At 39.7% G+C, this 21,883-nt stretch overlaps 1 protein-coding gene across 1 annotated transcript in view; it reads right to left on the bottom strand.

Moving 5' to 3' along the window:
• lbr (lamin B receptor) overlaps nucleotides 1-21,883 on the bottom strand; it is a 60,886-nt gene that overhangs the window by 16,270 nt on the left and 22,733 nt on the right. Inside the window, exons 5-10 of the mRNA XM_076273311.1 lie at nucleotides 13,630-13,780; nucleotides 7,176-7,372; nucleotides 6,557-6,611; nucleotides 5,832-6,026; nucleotides 2,621-2,724; nucleotides 2,334-2,459 (exon numbers count right to left, since the gene is read on the bottom strand). Coding sequence (XP_076129426.1) covers nucleotides 2,334-2,459; nucleotides 2,621-2,724; nucleotides 5,832-6,026; nucleotides 6,557-6,611; nucleotides 7,176-7,372; nucleotides 13,630-13,780 — 828 coding nt within the window. The remainder of the gene's footprint in view (nucleotides 1-2,333; nucleotides 2,460-2,620; nucleotides 2,725-5,831; nucleotides 6,027-6,556; nucleotides 6,612-7,175; nucleotides 7,373-13,629; nucleotides 13,781-21,883) is intronic.

Raw genomic sequence — 21,883 nt, 5'->3', positions numbered from 1 at the left:
AAAGCATGATCATTGTTGTTTAAATATATGCTTTCATTATTCTCCAATTTATGTAGGCAACTATCTAATTTTTTCTCTCAATGTTAAATTTTATGAGTTTCGATGAAAATCCTGTACATGACGGTTGTAAATTAAACAGAAATCCTCTATCCTCCCCTTAATTTTATGACATAAATCCTCTTTTCATCAATCTATTGTTTTGGTCTACTTTTCTACTTTTTATTATGAAGATTCCTGGATGTATCTTTCCACCTACTGTAGCTCATGTGGCTGGAAGGAAAATCTTCATGATGTAACAAGATGGAAACACACTGCTATGCAAGCTGATCAGTCAAAAACACATTATGACAACTGTCTAACTACTTAGTCACCTCAGTAATCACAACAATTGGGTATTCCCAGCCAATACAGCTATTCCCCAACAGATCAGCATCCAACTTGTCTCATCTTCACTAACCCCAGCTAAAACGGCACGTAACTTTGATGTCACAACTGATGACCGACTAAATTTCTCTGAGCATGTTGCCTCAGTCAGTCATGTTGTTTTTGTATTCTATACAATATTAATAAGATCTTATCCACCACAATATGCCACAAAACGTGTCATGCAGGCCATGGTTCTTTCAAAACTAGACTATTACAATGCATTGTTAGCTGGCCTGCTTGTGTAGTAAGACCACCACAGATGATTCAAAATGCAGCAGCATATTTGGTCTTTAATCAGTCAAAGAAAACACACAAACTCCTATGTTGGTTACTCTAATTCTAGCAGCTATAGGAAGCCAAGGTAAATTAAAACATTCACTTTGGCCAACAGGACACTGGATCTGCACCCTGCCATTTCAACTCCATCGTCCAACTCCATGATCGAACCGGCAACCCTCCGGTTACAAGCCCGAAGCCCTAACCAGTAGGCCACGACTGCCCTCAAAACTGCCCTTGCGTGCAATAAAGGCATGACTAGGCTAGGTTACGGGGACGCTGGCGAGACACGCCGCTCCGTCTGGCATCATGTTTTTGTTTGTTTTTATGTAATGTTCGTAATTTTATGTAATGTCATGTTTATTTTTTGTATTGGTTTGTCTAGTTAAATGTTTTCCCTATTTATTCACGCTATTTTTGATAGTTTTCGTGTGATTCTTAGTCCTTTTTACTGCTTCTAAGTCAGCTGATGTCGTTGACATTTGTCCATTGGGAGCTTGCTATGGCTAGCTTTGGGAGCTTGCTATGGCTAGCTTTTGCCCTAGCTGGGCATCGGACATCCTTCCATCTATCCGTGAGCGGTGCAGCACTTCACTGTCTGGTCGAGGGGATCTCTCGGGACAGCTGGACCTAGGCTACTCTGCGAAAGATCTGCCGTGGCCGCCGAGCTGTTGCTGACCTGCGAGCTGCCATGCCAACTGCAGACTAACTGGGCCTATGACATCCTTCCATCCATCCGTGAGCAGTGCACTTCACTGTCTGGTCGAGGGGATCTCTCGGGACAACTGGACCTAGGCTAGCTACTCTGCGAAAGATCTACCGTGGCCACCGAGCTGTTGCTGACCTGCGAGCTGCCTTGCCAACTGCAGACTAACGTTAACGGTGAAGAGCTGCAATCTCACGGAGCAACAAACGGTCGCTGTTAAGTCCACCGAATTGCGGATCTACACGATCGCCCAGTACTTTGGACTGTGCTTCCAGTCATCTCCAGACTGCAGTCTAGCAGGCCTAGCTTCTAACGTTAACGTTATCTCCAGACTGCCAGTGAATTCACCGGGTTGGTCAGTTGCTAAAGAACTTTGTTGGCATTGCATCGGTTGTGAAGACACAGCTCTGTGCGCAGTTTTCACGGATCATCATTGCCCTTGGACATTTTCAGCTGGTTTGGAAATTGGACTAATTTTAACATAATTTTTCCCCTTTTTAAATATATTTTCTTTTTTTTTAATTTGTTTATTTGTTTTGTTGTCCGTCTTGTTGGTCTTGGTGTCACGGGTATGCTGGCGACTACGCCGCTCCGTCCGGCATTTTTTGTCTTGTTGTTATGTGTCTTGTTTATGGAGCGCTTTGGATTGCACTATGTGCATGTTAAATGCGCTTTAAAAATAAATCTGACTTGACTTGACTATTGCCTACAGTGGCAACCGGGTGATAAGCGGGATCGAGGTGTCCTGCTAAATGGAATTAATGGACTTGGGCGGAGAAAACTTCTTTGCCTCTCCCTCGTCCATTAATTCCATATAGGACACCTTGGTGTCGTTATCCCTTACTTAATGCTGTAGTATTTGGCACTTTTGTCCAAAGGGACTTATATTGTATACAAACAATATCATAAACCAGAGCCACTTCACCTCATGCCAAAGTCCATCTGCCACCCAAAGTAACTGGAAGATGTTCACCAGCAACATGGCTGGTGAGGGAAAGTCGAGCTTCTGCACGTTCATCTCAGCAAGCAGCATGGCAAAGTTGATAACAAGCTAGAGAAATTTGAGATAGATAGATCAGTGACATTCCCATGAAATAATACAGTACGAGAGAGGACATTTTAACACTGAATTTGAATGTATAAAGAAACAAGGGTCTAGCATTGAGGGAACCAACACATTTGAAATAAGCAAACCCCAAGAGAGACACTTACCCAGCCAATTAAACCTGGACGCATTTCACAGAAGAATTTCACATCAAAGCTCCTGATACGTGGATTCAGTTCCCGGCCCATGAAGAAGTCATGAAACAAATATCCTACGGAATCAATTGCAGAAACTTCAACCTATGGACATTAGTGTCACCTCACCCAGGGTTCTTGCAGGTTTCAGTAAGTCAAATTTAATACATTTTTAAGACATTTTAAGATTATAAAGATTTAAATTTAAGATCTACACGACCCATTACCAAAGAAATATTGAAATTTTATTTCAGTGAATTCAGGTCATTGAAAAAGCATTAATTTAATTTACTAATAAAGCAATCACCTTCCTCACCCAATAACGTCTACAACCCAACTGATTTTGACATTGCTCACTTGTAGTATAGGCTACTCAAGGAAAAACATCCGTCACCTGCCAAAAGCCCCAAAATGAAAATTGGCTAAAACAAACTTGCCCTCAAATAGAATAGATTTCATCTCATATTTATTTACATTATAAAACAGAAAAGGACGTCTTCGCAATAACTGAATCAGGGAACATCACTTAAAGGAGAATTCCGGTGTGATATTGACCTAAAGTGTGTTGAAACATGATACCGAGTGTGAACATGTCTCATAGCTCACCTCGGCTTGTCCCCTGCGCTAGTTAGCCAAAAATAATTCAGTGGAAATGCATGGATTCAGTTGCTTCCAGTAGCAGAAACTGGAATCCATGCATTTTCACGGAATTATTTTTGGAATCTGATCCCTTATCATACATGTTCGTTCGTACTCGTCGCTCGACTTATCGTGACTAAATTCAAAATGGCGTCGAACGGTAAAATTCCTTAAGGTACTGTCTGTATAAATCGTCTTGTAAATAAATAAAAATAAAAATCTTGTTTTAAATGTCAAGGCCCTCGGAAGTCTACCAATGGTAGTGGTAATGGTGGTGCTTCACTCCCCTCCCTGAAGGACATTTACACCACCCACCTCACCCGCAAGGCGACCAAAATTGTGAGTGATGCAAGTCACCCCGCTCACAATCTGTTTGATCTACTGCCCTCTGGGAAGAGGTACAGAAGCCTGCGCTCCCGCACTACCAGACTCACCAACAGCTTCATACACCAAGCTGTTAGGATGCTGAACTCTCTCCCTCCTCTCCCCCCTCCACCCTCAGCTACATAACATCCTGGACATTGGACCCACAATGGCCGCCTGCACCACTCCACTTGCACACTTACACTTTGCAACTTGTTGTTGTTGTCCTGAAAACACAACACTTCTGCTGCTCTTACATAACTTGCACCACTATGCCACTTTATTTCTTACTTAGGTCAAACAGAACTACCTCAGCCTCTTATTGGCCTGACTTTGCACTAGTATTTTATTTTATTGACTGTCTATGCACAATTTCAACCATTTTTTTTGCTGCTCTTATTTTTCATTATATGTGCCCTCTTATTTACTTATTTACTTACTTTCTGTTTACTTGAATGTTATGTTTGTCTGTGGACTTAAAATTGGTAAAATATGTCTTGTCTCCACCGTGGGATAGTGAGAAACGTAATTTCGATCTCTTTGTATGTCTGGAACATGTGAAGAAATTGACAATAAAGCTGACTTTGACTTTGACTTTGATGAAGTATGGAGCTACTTTGAGCCTCGTAAATGGTGTAAAACAGTGATTTATTTGCATGGCTAGGCCGATGCCCGAGGCACCACAACGAAACACTGTGTTGGTAGCATTGGCTAACTAGCACCAGATTTCTGAGTGCAGGGGACAAGCCGAGGTGAGCTAAGAGACATACATTCACACTTGGCATCATGTTTCAACACACTTTAGGTCAAAATCACACCGGAATTATCCTTTAAAAGAGATCGCTAATCTCACTATTGTTATTAAATGAGTGGTGTTTCGTCACCGTGTGTAGTAAGTCGTTCGACGGAGGTGCAATGATATTGCGCTGGAGACCGGAGGGACCAGGCATTGAGGAGGACAACGGCAGGGGTGAGGCAAAAAACTGGCAAATTGGACAAAGCGGAGATACTTTTTTTGCTACGTTGTAATAACTTCCTGCGGCCGGCGTTTCCGGAAATGAACGAGTGTAAAACCTTTTTAGACCTGATTAAATGAAATTTAAAGGGGTGGTTCAGGATTTTGGACATAGGACCTCATTTCCAAGTTAGCAAGTGTGATATTTATCAGTGGAGACCGTTTTCAACACGTTTCATCCAGTCCTTCTATTTGCAGGGTTCGCAGGTGCTAGGCTAGCTGAAGTCAACGGTATGTGTTAGCCTGCCAATAAAAACAGTCTTACCCACTCCACAGTACATCGATGCAAATGTCTGTGTTAATAGAACAGTGTTAGAAATAAAACTACCCTCCTGCAACTTCTAGTCAGGTGTGACATATATATCAAAATATATATAATAAATATATATAATTTAACATGGTAACATGAATTAACAATGTTAATTCATACTGAGTGACGCACCCTACATGAAATTACCGTCTATCCCGCCCCTCGGACTGAGCACTGCGAACGGTGAGTGCCTAGACCCTACATTTTAATGTGGGTCTGGCTCGTCAGGCTATAAGTCCGGCATACTTTGTCAGAGATTAGGGCCTGCACTATGCCTAAAACATTCGTGCATATGTAGGCTTAAATCTTCAAATTATGGCCGGGATTCTATTTATAGCCGGGCCTCATATTCGGACAAATAAAGGCTGACCCCCAAATAGCCTACAAGCTAGGGTATCAATTGACTATATTGTTTCGATTTAACTCAGTAAAATAAAAGAGCTCTTAATATTTTATATTGTTTAATGCTAATGCCAAAGAAAAGTCGTTGTCCTACACTGGGTCTCCAACATGTCGATCTCAAGCTACCAGTGGCTTGCTGCCCCCTTCTGACCTTGCCAGAGGCTGAGGGCAGTACTAGGCTAAAATTTAAACACAATTTTGTTGCTGGCCATAATTTGAGGATTTACAATATTCTGTTTCTTAAACATTCCTCACCTGACCTGCATTAAAACATTTGAAAACAAAACTCACAGCCATAGGTTATTTTGAGAATGATGCCTTTCTCTTTTGTCCTAACCGTTTAAATTGTCCTAACCGTTAAATCGAGGCAGATATGACGAGGCATTGAAGCTGTAGCTGTAACGCAACACAAAAAAGGGACTGAACAACAGTTTATTTTGCTGAACTGCACTCACCAGAGTTCCCACTAGGAGCCCGCTCTTCCTCAGAGAGAAGGCGTGAGCGAGTGTAAAGATAAATACTCAAAAGAACCGACATAATCAATGCTGATGAATAGAACTGTAGAAAATGAGTATGAATGTAAGTGAGGTCCATCTCCTGCTGCACAGCAATGCCAACAAACACACCAGTGATGAGCAGTGCATAGAAGCCTGTGAGAAGATACACAAAAGAACATCACCAGCAACTCAATAGGCACTTAACTACAAATACACATTCTAGGGTTAAACATGTTAGTCCCTGTCCAAAATTCAAAATAACTGTCAAAATGGTTTGGTTTGAAAAATGTAATGTAAAAACATTTAATGTATAAAGAATAATCTATTAATACTGTTAAAACGACAATGCGGTCAATCTTAAAAGTGGGTCTGTAATAATTATGCTTTAAAACAAAAATTTGACTCGGGTACATTCAAAAAAAGACCGTAGGTTGCATTTTGGCGAGAGTTACGCTTTAAAACTGGTAGCCACACCTTCACACAACTTCTTTCGTGACAAGCCACCCGCTACTGTTACAGATTCAGATAAAGCAAATGTACAGACTCACAGGCTCAGAGTAAAGTACTATTGGGTACTGTTACCAATACCAGATCAAATGTGAAAGCTACCCAACCCTAATACTTCCAAATACAGATCAATTTGAAACCGCATTTCTTCATTAGAAAACCCCTAAGAAGCTTACCATTAACCCTATACTTCAGTTTCTTTCCAGTCTTTAAAGGCATTCCATCAACAACCTGTAAGATCATCATATGAAAACATGTTTACTTTTCTCATTTGAACATACAGCGGGGAAAATAACACGTCAAACACGTATCAAACACGTTACTTCAAGTGAGGCTATTTGCATGAAATTTTCACCAGACATTAGTATTAACAGGTAATCCACACAAAACATCCAAACATTAATGTCCATAAGTAGAGCTATGAGTGAAAAAGTAGAATGGCACATACAGCAGGAAATCAGGGGTGGGGTGGTAAAAATTCATGATGGGTCAATATCTAATTTTGGTTTGTAATAAAAGTGAGAAATGTATAGCCAAAGTGCACAGTTCTTGTTCATTTCCAGCTAAGCCACCCCACTAAAGAAGCTACAAAAAGGTTAATTAGGTGTCAAGAGTTTCAGGGAATCATAAAGTAACATTCTTACAGTTAGACAGCCCCCATGCAAAACCACTGGCTTGCTGTTACTTTATTCTAACTGCATGACTACATATGATTAGTTTGCTGAGATTAAGTAACTGCCCTATATTTAGAGAGGTTGAAAGCTGTAACAGTCATGTGCCTATGTCATGGATTACCTTCCCAAATGGCAGAATATACAGCAAAGCCTGAAAAAACAGCCAGAAGATGACCAGGCCAAACACTTGCCAGTCCCACAGAACCTCAGCAGAGGGAAAGCTGGCAGGCAGTGTCAGTAGACCGGTATCTTTAATGGAAACTTGAAGAAGGAGAAGCAGCACAACAGACGGCAGGAACAGTAGCATACCAAATGTGCCTACAAAGAAAGGGGGAAAAAATAGAGTTAAAAAGTTGTAATAGAAAGCAGATTAAGAAAGAAAACTGACCTTTAGTACAGCGGGTAACCATGAAAATTGTGCACTTTTTGAAAGAAACATGAAACTTCTACCATAGTTAGGTTATACCATGAGGTTTATTTTCAGATTGGGAGGGAAGTCAAATTTGACCTCTGAGGCCCGGGAGAGGTCAAATCCAAGATGGCCGCCAATAATATTCAAAAGTGCCTCACGTTGGAACCAAACACAGTAGAAAAACACTTAAGGTGTCATTTGCCACTAACTTTTGGGTGCCCATTCTGTATCTGATAACTTTGAAACCACCAGAGTTCAAGAAAATGCATTTATGTAAAGGTCAAGGTAAACAAAACATAAAAATATTCATTTTTTATGTATCCCAATTCATTTCTTTGTTGTCGCTGTATTATTCAGTTATTAGTTGTTATTTCATGAGATGTGTGGCTAATTGCATTTCTTCACAGCACAGAATTATCCACAGGTGACCCCCCTAGACCATTTTCACAGACCACCTGCCATACCACCGTTGGTTAAAAAAAACCTGCTTTAGAGAGTTGTTGCTACAGACCACAGTACGCACAATGTAGAGAGCACTTCAATCGACATATTCTAACAGGTAAACATATTGACTATGAACAAACAATATTATTACATAATTACATAATATTATTCATATATTAAAGGGTTAAAGGGATGGGAAAAGATCTGGGCACAGTTCTTCCAGAACTTCGTGCCAAGTTAAATCGGTGTCAGGATGTTTTAATGCATTTTTTAGATGTATTACTATGGTGCCCTACCCTGGAAATCCAGAGTTCTCGCGAGAGCACAATAGAATTGTCTCTGCGAGACACTCTGGCAATGAGCAATGATGCACATTACTTTTACCCCGATATCCCGGGGAACCAGCTAAACGGATGAAGACAGCGCTGCAATGTTGGAGGACAGTACACATTGGTCGTAGTGTTATCCGATTGTGTCGAAGTCCGAAATCATTCAGAGTAAACATGGTCTAGTGTTATCCAATTGCGTGCAGTGAGATTTTTAAATGCATGCTTATTGCCGCCCCTCGAGTTGGGCCATTACATTGTTCGTGGCCAGACCCTTTCTAGAGCTTTCTAGATTACCAGGGTATGGATTTTCCAGGCTAATGGTGCCCGACTTCAACGGTGACCACAAACATTTTCTTTACTGCAGCCGCAGTACCATTGACAGTGAATGAAACGAAGCAAACGTATAGGCCATAGTTTGACATTGGCAATGCGGCAATTGACAGTGTGGCAATTCATATTCACAATACTTACTAAAATGTAATTGCATTGCATGTAAATGCAATGGACTATTATCGCTGTTCTTCTTAATATTATTATTCTTCTTCCGACCAAATTTGACGTTCAAAGGCTCTAAAACCACTGAACCGTTCAACGTCCTTCAACCACTCCTACAAAGGTCTTGTAACGGAGATTTGTTCTATGTTTTTTCACATTTGTGAACTTTATATTTTTTTAGATATTTATGATAAAAGAGCAAGAATTCTCATAGAGTTAACATTGACCGCCGTGGCGGCAACTTTTAGCATTATGACGTGACCTCCACCTGAAAGCAATCAACAGTAGCAGAGCTACCTGGAGCTGTGAATCTGCTGAACGTCTTCGGCTGCTGTGCCGTGGTCACTTTATTTGCTCGTGAAACTCTCATTCAGAGGCACATTTCTCTAATTACAGACCATAGATATATATACTGACTAGATGTCGCCTTCTGCTTCTCAGCATGCGTCAACACCGCCGCCATCTTGGAGCGGGGATCTGAAGCTCTAAACTAGTTCTCCCATATTGTCAGTGTTACCTATTTAGCGACGCTTGGCCATCCCCAGCGATAGAAAACCTTTTTAGCGATTAGCGACAAATTTGGGAACTTCTCACAATGATGGCAAACTCGGTTTCATTGTTGAAACGTCAGAAAATCACCTCTCACATGGCTTTTTCATTTGTGAATTAAGCTACATCTCGTTCGCCCAAAGCATTGACCCATGATTTTAAAAGTAACGACTGGCCTATGTAGTAGCAGACCATGTTAAAGCACGGAAGTAAATGTTCTACAGATCTACAGCAACTTCTGGTGAGATTACAACTTACATGAGTCAACGAGACGAGAGGTATGTGGCCTCAACCAGAGCCTGTCTACGGAGATCCTGTATACTTTCATTGTATCGAACCTGGTTGCTGTTCACTCATTGTTCCTCTAGGGGCCGCCGATAGCTAGTGCAGAAGCCCCAGTCTATGGGGCTAGACGGGTAAAATGTATCTTTATTATCGTCAAAAGCTTAGTTTTCTCTAGACTCGACCATAAACACATGCCTGTCAGTTGGAACAACCCAAAAAACTAGATAGTTGCTTGAGATTTTGACGATTTATGGTGATTTTATTTTCGTTAGATCTTTGCCTAGATTGACGCTAATGCATTATAGAGGAGTGGATCACCGCGGCAAGATGGCGTCTCGATTGACGCATTCGTTCCAATGAACAGCAGTAGTCAAGGCGACATCTAGTCAGTATATCTATGATTACAGACAAGGTAAGTGTTCCGGTTTTTGGTATTTGAGTCATTTATGTCGTCAAACATTATGTAACGTTCGCGTTATATATATGTATGAATGTATGAAACATATAAACTACACTAACGTTATAACGTTAGGTAACGTTAACGTTTTACATTAGTGAAATAGGCTAGTGGACGTTAGTACCTTGCTACGTTGATTAAGGAAACCCACTGTTAATCAACGTTAATATGTAGTCAACGTTACAGTGACGTTGACGTTGCCGTTACATTTGTTCATTAGGCCTACTAACCAGCAGCGTTTTAACTAGAACGTTAACGTAAGGGACCGTTCATTATTTATAAACGGGGTCACCGGAGGAAAATAGGGGAGGGTCATGTCTTTTTATTCTTTGTTGAGGGGAGGGTCACCTAACTTTTTTTTGTCTAGGAGGGAGGGTCACCCATCTTTTATATTAATGAAAACAGCAAAAAATCAAAGTGGCTTGTTTGATTGTTGATTTCCGTGGCCATATAACGTTCTCTTTCGTTCCATATCTCTGTCAACATTGAACAATGAAAATGAGGGAGATTTCCCGGGTTTCTCACGCAAAATACGGAAAATGTCAACATTCGTCCCCATTAACGTTGGAAGGGTTGGAGCAACAAAGTAGCCTACTTTATTCACGCCTAACAGCCTATATCCATTTGGTCAACTTTATCCAGCCCTCAAAAAGCTAAATTTAACTTTGGTTTACTTGTAGTTTACCGTGTAGCCTAACTTTAAACAGTGTGCATGCTTAACACAAAGCATACTTGTGCTTCATTCATCCACACATCCAGCTCCTAACGTTTTGACAAGCATTTCTACCAATTTACCTTGTTCCTGCCCATCTCTAGCTTTGCTGTCTCCATCCTTTCTGTTTTTGTTGTTTGCAAAAAAACATATATATTGGTAACCAGCAACAAGTGCAATTTGTTAATCGCTGTCATTCTCTCTCCTGCCAACAAAAATGTGTTAGGCCTACGTTCCAAGTAGCAGTGCGTAATTCTGCTTCATAAAGTTGAACAAATACATTTGGTCATATAAATAGCCAGTTTATGGTCTACAGTGTAGTTGGTAAGTTATGGTAGGCCAACTTGGAGTGAATATACAGGGGAAATTCTTTGTCTAGCTGAGTAGCCTGGCAGGTGCACACGTAGGCATAGCCTACGGCCGAACACCGCAAGCGCTAATGAATCTTGCCCTCACGACAACCACGTCGTTAACTTAAATAGGCCTATGTTAACATCACTCTGAGTTCGCATTCAAGACGATGATTTGAATACATCTGTTTCACTGGAAGGGCAAGGGGTAACAACAGGACAACACAGAGACAGGCCAGAATGCAGGACTAATGTTATAGGCTATTACAGTAATATGGGATATTCTACGGGAAAATATTAAAACGGCAAGACAGCAGGGAAACGTTAAAATGATAAGCTCCCAAATTGACGCTCGTCTGAGAAATTGAGTTTTGGATAATGTTCAGCTTCGGCAGCTTTACAATGACTGGGGAAGCCTAGAGACGAGTCCATAGCAACAAGTTCATGTGTTGAATTTGTTATTACCCAGTGTGCTTTGTTGAATGGTCTTGCTTTATTGTTTTATTTCATGTGAATACTTACTAGAGGAGTAACTTTTCAAGTAGGCTAATGCAGTTGCAGGAAGTGTGCATTTAGTTTCCATGCTTATTGTGTTTCCACAACAATGTTAGGGAGTAAATCTACTGAAATGGCCACCATCTTGGTGAAGTGTGATGTGTAAGATCAGAAAGCAGAGGTTGATTTTAGGACGGCATCATATGTTGATGTGTTATCATAGTGCGTAAGAGCGTGGGCGAAAGACATCGACAATTGGCCGGAGAGGGTCATGTCATTTTTGAATATGCTGCTGGAGGGTCGTTGAAAATTATATTGCAGGCAGGGGAGGGTCATGCAACTTTTGATCGAAGCACTCAAAATTCCTCCGGTGATCCAGTTTATAAATAACGGTCCCTAAACCAGAGAAGTAAGTAGACCTACAGATACTATGGCTCTGATTTTATTCGACATCAGGTCACTTTACACGGGTGTATAGAATCAAGCACCTAGAATAGATTATGAATGCAGACTGGTGCTTGATTATATGCTGTGAAGGAACCTGATGAAACCCATCATGGGTGTCATGAAGGACATGAATAACGTGACTCATTGTTGATGGTCATAACGTTATAGCTTCCACCGTTCACATTTTAGTTAAAGCTAACAAATATGCTCCTGTTTTTATTTTTACCAAATTTGTAACGTTGTTTACCGCTTGTTTGTGTATCAAATAGGCCATGGCTACGTTTTCATTCTATGCTCCTGATTCTTACGTAGCCTAAGTAAACACTATCACGGTATGCTATCATAGTTCGTCTATTAATGGGTTTCATCAGGTCCCTTTCCACAGGTGTATACAATCAAGCACCTAGATTATGAATGCATTTGGTGCTTGATTATACTCCTGTGGAAAGGGACCTTATGAAAGCCATGAATAGGCTACTGTTAGGACAATTGCAGACATTCCTTGTATTGTTTTGGCATAACTGTTTAACTTGTTTGCTTTTGTCTTTTAGGTTCCAGACCAGACCAGTGGTGATGACCATGTATGACATTACGTGTGTGCCTGTCTGTGTGCACACCTGTCAACCATACATCTCTGACAATGTTGCTAGCAACATACTAACATAGATTCTTACAAACATGTAACCATGTCTGTGCACATACCATTTAACCATACTGAGACTTATCTGAGATCTACACTGAGACATTCTGAGAACTATATTGTTGTGTGAGGACTATACTCACTAACTATATGGAACATGTATACCTGTGAATCATATTTGTCAACCATTCATACCTTTGAATCATTCCTGTGCTGTAACATCTGTGAAACATAGCTGTGCTGTTAGACCTCTCTTTTTAGACCCGAGCTGTGCTGTGTGAAAAATAAGATTCTAACCTAAGTTCTGTCTAAAACTGATCATCTGAAGGGCTGACTCTTTTATTCTTCAGTGTATACATCACCATCAAATTTGACCTAATACCATTAACTGAGGCCTCTAGCTGTTGCTGCCAGTTCAGAGTTACCACTGATAAATAGATCGGTCTTAGGATAACATGATTGGCATTATCAAGTTCTGTGTATATATATATATATATATATACACACACACAACTGTGATTTTTACTTCAAGCTTACATTGGTAAGTGTTCATTAGTGTATTCTGAGTATCATTCTGCTGTATTAAAACAAAGAATGTTGATCAATAATTAACCATTTATTTTTACTGACCGTCATATACTCTAAGCTAACATCTAACCAAGTTAGTGGTTTTCAAGAATACTGTAAGACTGTGTAATCTGAATAATCATACTGTAAGTAATATAATGTTATACACAGCAGCTTTTTTGCATTTACATGCAATGGTAATTCCCTGGAATTGCATTTTCTAGTTCATATTATTTTATTGCATTTGTGTTAGTTGTTTGAAGAGTTTATTCTTATAGCATTTCATCTTTACCAGAAGTACCAATAACACTACCTTGTGAAGGGTACTGTGAAACAATAAATAAATCAATATTTGAAGCATTTGCTTCCTTTTTGAAGTGTACACAATCCTACCAATCCTGCCACCAAACTCCAGCTCCTCTGTTTTCAATGTTGTAGAGCCTTCATCCACCACCTTCATCTCTTCAGCCTGCTTGGGGTCACCATCCTTACGACGACGCAGATTGTAACGTCCACTGCTCCGCTGCTCAGACTCTATATTTGGCTTTTGAGAGGAACAGTTAAATTTGAAATGAGATGGCTGGCTGTCAAATTGCCGTCAACTTAATATTTAAAAGATGGAAAACTAGGCTAATATTTAAAAGATGGAAAACTAGGCTAATCTAAAATGGGTGAAATGTGTGCCATAGCTCTAGGTTCTTACCAAAAACAACCCTGAATAGACAACAAATTTGAGATTTTTGTGAATGTCAGCTTTCTAGAGTGGACCACAAAATACACATTGAAATACATGACCATGAGAGTGCTTTTCCCTTGTCAGCTTGGTCTTTGTACAAAGAGGCACAAGCGCACAAATGCCTTGTGTAAAACCTATACTAGGTCACGCACAACAACGTAGCAAGCTAAATATAAAAGGACATGTGCTCCCCATTTTTCATTATCTGCATCTATTATCCCTTTTGAAGTTTCTTAGACAAGCTACACACATGTGGCAATAAACAGACTGCAAATGTTTCAGAGATTCGAGAGAGAACTGCAGTCAACACTCCATTTAGTTTTCATTTGTGTGTTTACTACAGAAGCATCCTAACCTCCAAAAGTCTGCAAGTCTAGAAGTCTGCAATATAACTTTATACTTTGATCATTTCCCAGTAGCCGTACAGTACGCTGTGTTTGGAAAATAGGGTCCCGCTGGATGTTCGTGTAAAAATAGATTTTTTTGCATATTTTGCTAGTATAGAGTCTAAGGAACAATATTTGTTTTGTCTTCAAATTTTCACGATCCATCTTTAGTGTTTTTTTCTGTATGTTCTAAAATAAGCGATTATATCTAGACCAAAAAGTGATTTTCACATTTTCTTTAATTTTTTTTGACAATTAATTCCACTTTCTGCACACAAATCCCCCAGTTAATGTAGAAAGGTTGTTGGTTCTATAATATAGTAGAATATATCAATAAAAAAAAACAATATCCATAGTTTTCTAACTTTGAGTGCCTGAAAAGTGTAAACACCTCCTTCCTATGTCAAAAACGATTTCTTAATCTTTGCTTTCCTTGACCTGCCATGTCATTCTATTGTCTACCTTAAGATAATTGTCTTGGAAATAACCTATAAGAGTACAGGCATCTCACATGTAACAACAGAGCTACACAGCACACACTGAAGAGCACACACAGCGCACTCTGAAGAGCACACACAGTAAGTTGTTAGAAGGATTGCTTTGCTAGCTTGATTTGCTAGCTTAATTGCTGAGGCTGGCTTGAAGAGACATGGCCAAGGAACTTGCTTCATGCTTCATTTGTGACAAAGAGTTGAAGTGTTCTGACAAGAATTCAAAGTTCACACCTTGTCCAAACTCTGTGAATACAGTCAGTAATATATTATTTAGAGCCCGACCGATAAAGGATTTTGAAGGCCGATACGGATACAAATATTTGTTGATTTAAAAATCCGATATTCCGGCCGATATATATATATTTTTTTTCAGAAACGCGCAACAAAACATTAACAGATTTCCCTAACATTAGTTATTTCTTTTTAAATAATATTGTCACAGTGGAACAGAGGAACATCAAAATATATTAAAGTTCTGATAAATAAAATTTATAAAAATAGAAACTTAAGATATGAAACTTAGTCTTTTGAACAAAAACACAATAACAACAACAACCAAATCAAAGTTACCAGTATTAAAAGACTTGGTAAGCTTCATAAATATAACTTTGAACTAAGACTTAATTACAAAAAAATTAATGATGACATTATTACTATCATCATCATTTGTATTATCATTAAACAAGATAAAGGTCACTCCTAAATGTTTGCGTGTGCGTGTGTAATAATTAGTCCCTATATTGCCTTATAAGCTACCTTATAATTACAATGTCAGCTTGCTTATCCCTTTACCTGCACTTTTAAAATTATTTCCATCAAGCTACATCAAACCATTTTCAATCATCAGTTGCTGCCTGCCTTCTAAAACCTACTATTTAGTGATCTAAATCCATTATGTAACTTGTTAATGCTGCGGCTGAACGACAGTCTGAAACGCACACTTGGCGTCGGGGAGAGATGATACGTCTCACTGCTATAACTGTCACGCTATTAAAGAAATACATCTTCAGTCACATTGTCAAAAGTTAAAAGGACAGACAGTCAACTACACTGTAACAACGTAACGTAATTACTAGCTAATTCCGCTTCACTCTCGGCTTATTTAACAGCAGCAAAACTGGACATTGTTTTCACGAATTTTGTCATGCTTATTTGAGTTAAGAGAACTGATGGGGATGTTCTTTTAATTGTTATTCAAGCAATGTATGTCTCGTGACCAAATCACCATGAATACACTTAACTGATGATCTCACTCGCGGATAACTAGTTCTCTCTGCCCGACTCTGGCTGGATCAGCAGGTTGCAGGATGTGTACACGAGTGTTGCCAGCAGGGACGGTGTAGAGTGCCCTCTGGTGGACAAACTATACAACGCCAACACTCATGACATGGTTGAAGGGTGTTTCGTCCGTTTTTATTTTATTTTTAAAATATTCATTTATCGGCCATTATAAATGCCGATACCGATAGTTTGGAAAATGCCTAATATCGGCCGATAATATCGGCTCGCCGATAAATCGGTCGGGCTCTAATATTATGTCATGCTAAAAAGACAAGCACCATGGTCAATTTCAATTGCTGCGTTTTGCTAGCTTCTGCAACAAGGAACAGAGCTTCTGTGCAGGTTTCCATTGGAATTGCTATAGAAGCTATACACAGCATTGAAATTGACCATGGATACCAATGATATTTGGATTTGGACTTGTACGAGCGAGCAGTTAAGTTAAGGGAATCTGCAAAATGTCATGATAAACTGATACTGTGATACTGCGCATGGGTGAACTACACACTATATTTGCAGCATTGAAAAACCTAGCGAGATTCATTGAAGGGTCTGGCTTGGAGCAGATATGGATTGAAAAAGGACTGTATGGACCTGCCACAGTTCGACAGGTGCTCAGCGGGAAACACTATAAACGGGCCCTGGAGGCTCACATAGTCACATATCTAGCTTTGAAAAATGTGCTTATACAGTCACTGGCAGACACTGATGAGAATGTTTCTCCCCTGATGCAATCAGTTGGGCAGGAGATAAACTTGATGGGATCAACTGATCCATCAGACAAATCCCAAGACCTCTTAACCATTCATCAGAGGATAGCTTATTGTGAGGTTATCAGAAATCTTATAGGTGATACTGGCACATCACCACAAGCAATTTTTTTACACAGCTACATGAAACAAGTTAAGAATATATTGCAATTCATTAGGGCAAGCAGAACAGCTAATTGGCCACTGCATCTGGATCAAATGGCAAAATACTTTTTTGCCCATGATCTGTACAGGTATGCCCGATTCTCTTCCTATTATCTTGGTGACATGATGGCTATGAAAGATGAAGATCCTTTTTCATGGACAGCTTTGCAGAATGATGCAATGTCTGTCTTCAAAACAGTCATTCCATTTTGCGGCCTTGGAATTGACCATGCATTAGAACAGGAAATCAGACGGCTAAAGGTTTCTGGTGGAATTACTGGCTTAACCCTTAGAACCCGATTGACGCAAAGTGAGTAAAAAAAAACACACCCTTTCTTCTCTGTTACATTGCTCCGGAACTGTTCATCGCAGCGAGATGAAACCTTTATTGCATGGCAGAGCAGAAGTGGAGCTTTCCAAAGAGACTACACACTTGTCTGTATGAAAATTAAAAAAAAAATCATATCAAATTGCATCATATTCAAAGTCTATACTTACCCATTAATCTCGTTTCAATTACCCGCGAATGTATATCGATCCTTCTAGCTTATAAAAACAGACGAAGTGGCTGCAAAATAATAACGTCATGTACACAAACCAACGCTGCACACCCATTACTCTCGTTTGAATTACTCGCGGACCCGTGATCGGATAGATATGCCACGAATGTCAGATGAAAGACATTTGTGGCATATCTATCCGAGCTATCATTTGATACCAAGTACATCCTTCTGGGTTATAAAACAGACGAAGTGACAGCAAAATAATAACTTCATATAGCTGGACTTATCCCACGTTTTTGTCTGTTTTTGTGGCAAAGCATGTTTATAATCCAATGCTATCGTGTGTTTCTCTATTCATAATCCGGTTTTGACATTCTAACAAATTCCTGCATGGCATCCAATTCAAGGCTCACATTGCATCCCAATTTGTTCAACAAAAAACACTTTTTGCCTTTACTTTGTTCATGGCAATGCAGTAAAAAGTTGAGAATCATTATGAGTGCATACACACAGGCTAACACGCAAACTCGGGTCGTCAAGTCAGGTCAGATCAGTTCGTGTCACAGATATGGATCGCAGAAAGGTCATTTTTCATCACTAAATAAAAAATGGCATATATTGACGTAAATCACACACGACATATTTCTGTAAATTGCTCAGCCCCAGAGTATCCCTCCAACATGGCAATTATATTGTCCGATTCAGGACAGTCTGCCCTACACACGCATGAAATGCATGTAGAGCTATGAGCTTGCTGTGGTGAGATACATGTCAAAATACACAAATTTTTATAATTCGCTTTTTATATTTTAATTCTTTAAAAATCGAAATAAAATCAATGCTAGTACTAATACATGAAATGATCTGCAGATAGCCTAGACTCTGCTGAAAAAAACAATATAGAATATGTGTGTGTGGCACTTACAATGACCAGAATAAATCCTTATGAATAACGGTAGTGAAAATGCCCTAAAAACAGGTTAGGGTTCTAAGGGTTAACTCAGGATGAAAACGCATCATCACGTTTCCTGCTCGCTTCTCCAGAAATATTGCAAATAGTTGATGACTTCTGGAGTACTTCACAGAAGTTGAACGCAGAAAAGCGAATCCACTACCAACTACAACCAGCTTACAAGGAGCGCATATTCAGGAATGTTCAGAAGCTCTGTGATGGAATCCTCACACATTTTGAAAAGCCATTCTCTGGGAGTAATGAGAGACTTAGGTGCTGTTTACACGTGTTTGTGAAACCGGTGAGGTTTTGTTAACGGTTACGCTTTACGTGTACACGACGCCGGCAGTTTAGGAGACTGAAACCGATAGTTTTTGAAACCAGCTTCCGAAGTGGGAATTTTTGAAACCGCCGGCTAACTTTCGCCATGTAGACGCCTGTAGGTGTGAAGCCGGCAATTTTATGACAACATAGCCCCACCTCTCAACTCAGCCACGGCACTCGACCTGACACGCTGCTTTTCAAAACAAACCAAACCATTTATTTATCATATTAAAATGTTTTTCTTTCCAGTCATGATTTCTGTGCACAATGTAGCCCATCAGCCTTTAGTGGCTAAGTTAGAAGAACACGTTAGCTTAACTTAGTTAAACATTAGCCTACTGCATGTTAGTGTTTTCTCCAGTGGTGCTCAGACCTAATGCAATGCGTAGGCTAAGCATTTGAAATTCCACATAGCAGTCACATACCTTGAAAATGAACTTTATTAGTTTAACAGTTGAATTGAAAACCGAATTTTCTATAGTCTCCTTATTTCATGCTTAACAAACTGTTTCAATAATGTTTTCTTCTACGCAATTCACGCGAATTAAATGTGAAGCTTCTGCACAGCGGCGACATCGACTGGTCTGGCATATGCACTACAGCACATTTAGCCGGTTACACTTCGTGTAGACGTACCCTTAGAAACTTTGTTTCTAATCAAGCGATTCCCCATAGCACAGAGAAGGATATTTTAGAAAGAGATTCCAAAGGTGAAGCTGCATACCATGAGTTTGTAACAGCCAGGCTGCTCACCACCTAACAAGGATCCCTATGGGATCCTATAAAAAAAGTTACAACTTAAGATGTTTGGATCCACTCCCAAGAAGGCACAGGACAAGCACGGGCAAAAATTGACAGAACTTAGTAGAGAACGTGCCTTGCTAACACGCTTTCTTTTAATTATGGAGGTTCGGCCAAATTTGGTGAACATGAGAGAAGTAGTCGGTGAATATGAGCTATCAGCTTACCCCAGGTCCCTGTTTACATCGGATGGCTTAATCTATATTCCAACAGACAAATCAGAACTGATGAATGCAACACAGAGGATGCATAAAGAAGATGCCTCAGTACCAACAGACTTTTCAGTCATTGTCATAGATGGTATGGTTGAATTGCAGGCCTTAAGAAAAGACACTCATTCAAACACTGGTCAATTGCTTGTTTGTGCAGCTGGCACAGAGGTAAGGTCAAATTTGGCAGATGCAATCCCTGTGGAAATGCAAGGACATGACCATGAAGAGGCAGATACATTGATTCCATTACACTGTCTTTATGCTGCCTCATCACACCCTGGTTGCAAAATTCATGTGCACTCGGTGGACACTGACGTGTATGTGCTGCTTGTCTTCATCTACAGCTTTCTTTAACCATGTCAGCTGTTTTTGCATGCTGGGAGGGGAAAAACAACATTGGTGAAAGTGCTAAAGACCTTGGATCCAATCATGCAAAAGCATTCCCTGCCTTCCATGCATTTACTGGTGCAGATTGGGGTGGAAAGTTTGCCGGAATTAGCAAAAAGAAATGGACACAGCTATTTCTGCTACTCGATGAGGGAGACCCCATTCTTGAGAGTCTGCAGGCTTTGGGGTCATCTTTAGAACCAGTATCTGCAGATGTGGTGAATTGTTTGGAGAAGTTTGTGTGCATGGCATATGGAACATCAGCAAAAAATGCAGCTACTTTAAAAGACCTCCGGTGGGAGCTGTTTCGAAAAGGAAAAGAAGGGGAAGAGCTTCCACCTTCACCAGCTGCCTTTCATCCTCATGTATCCCGGACAAACTATTTGACTCATGTATGGAAGTCCTGCACTAAAGCAAAGCTCAAGCTGCCTTCTCCTGTAGATCATGGGTGGCACTTGGAGGGAGATTTGTTTGTGCCAGTTTATTGCTTAAATGACCCAGCACCTCGAGAGCTTCTGGCTTTTGTGAAGTGTGGCTGCCTAAAGAGTAAGTGTGAAAAAAATGTGTGTTCCTGTACTCGAAATGGACTGCCATGCACATCAGCCTGCACTTGTGTAGACTGTAAAAACCAGGAGGAGGTCAGAAATGATGGGAGTGATGTTGATGAAAGTGAGGAAGATGAGTGAGTATTAACTCTGTTGTATAAAGGAGAAATTGCCAAGAATACTAAGAATGACTCAGTCCATGATTCTTGTTCTGAAATGTTTTTCTTGTTCTGAAAAGTGTTTCTTGTTCTGAAAAGTTTAGCAGTTCACTTGCATATTTGTAAATAGTTAATTTAGTTTGGAAGATGTTCTGTTATTTAGAGTGAAGTAAGTTATGTATAGATTACAAACCAGCATGTATTCAGGAAAGTTCTTTGTAATCACAGTTAACCAAAAGTGTTAACGTTTATACATGAGATCCTTGGGTGTCTCTGGTCTTGTGAATTAGACTAAGATAGACATGAGAGAACCCAGAAAAAGTTCTAAAGGCAGACCTGAACCTGACTTCATCCAATGTTAACTATCCAATGTTCAGATGTCTGTAATTGAAATGTATGCAAATTAGTGCATAATTAATTAGATATTGTTATATTACAACTATAAACATATATTTTTCAGAAAACTTGTAATGCAAAAAAATATTGTCAACGTAAATAATCTAATAGTGAAGTTTCAGAAGAATATCAAGGAGTTAATTTTTTTTTACTCTATTCACCCATTCTATGTTGCCTATGGAGGCCAGTTTCGGCTGCATATGCTAATTAGCAGGTTTTAAAACTAAACAATCAGCTAAGTAAATATGATATTCAGAATCAGCACCCACAAATTAGGCAAAATACCCTCTTTAACAGCATTTTCTCACATTTGACCCCCGTGTTATAGTAGTCCCAGTCTTAATTATGCATTATATAAATGATGATGTCATCTAAGTGTGAAAATGGATCGTGAAATTTTGAAGACAAAAAAAATCTTGTTCCTTAGACTCTATACTAGCAAAATATGCCAAAAAATCAATTTTTACAAGAAAATCCAGCGGAATTACACAAGACACCGTACTAAAACAAAGTCATCAACATCCTAACCACTGTGAGGAATGAAGTTGTTATAAGATC

The sequence above is a fragment of the Alosa pseudoharengus genome, unplaced genomic scaffold (genome assembly GCF_046254945.1).
Source record: "Alosa pseudoharengus isolate Yale_2024_CS ecotype anadromous, Long Island Sound unplaced genomic scaffold, YU_APseudo_1.1 YU_APseudo_1.1_scf_7, whole genome shotgun sequence".
Taxonomy (NCBI): domain Eukaryota; kingdom Metazoa; phylum Chordata; class Actinopteri; order Clupeiformes; family Clupeidae; genus Alosa; species Alosa pseudoharengus.
Note: the sequence above shows the minus strand (reverse complement) of the source record. Positions and strands in the feature narration are given on the sequence as shown.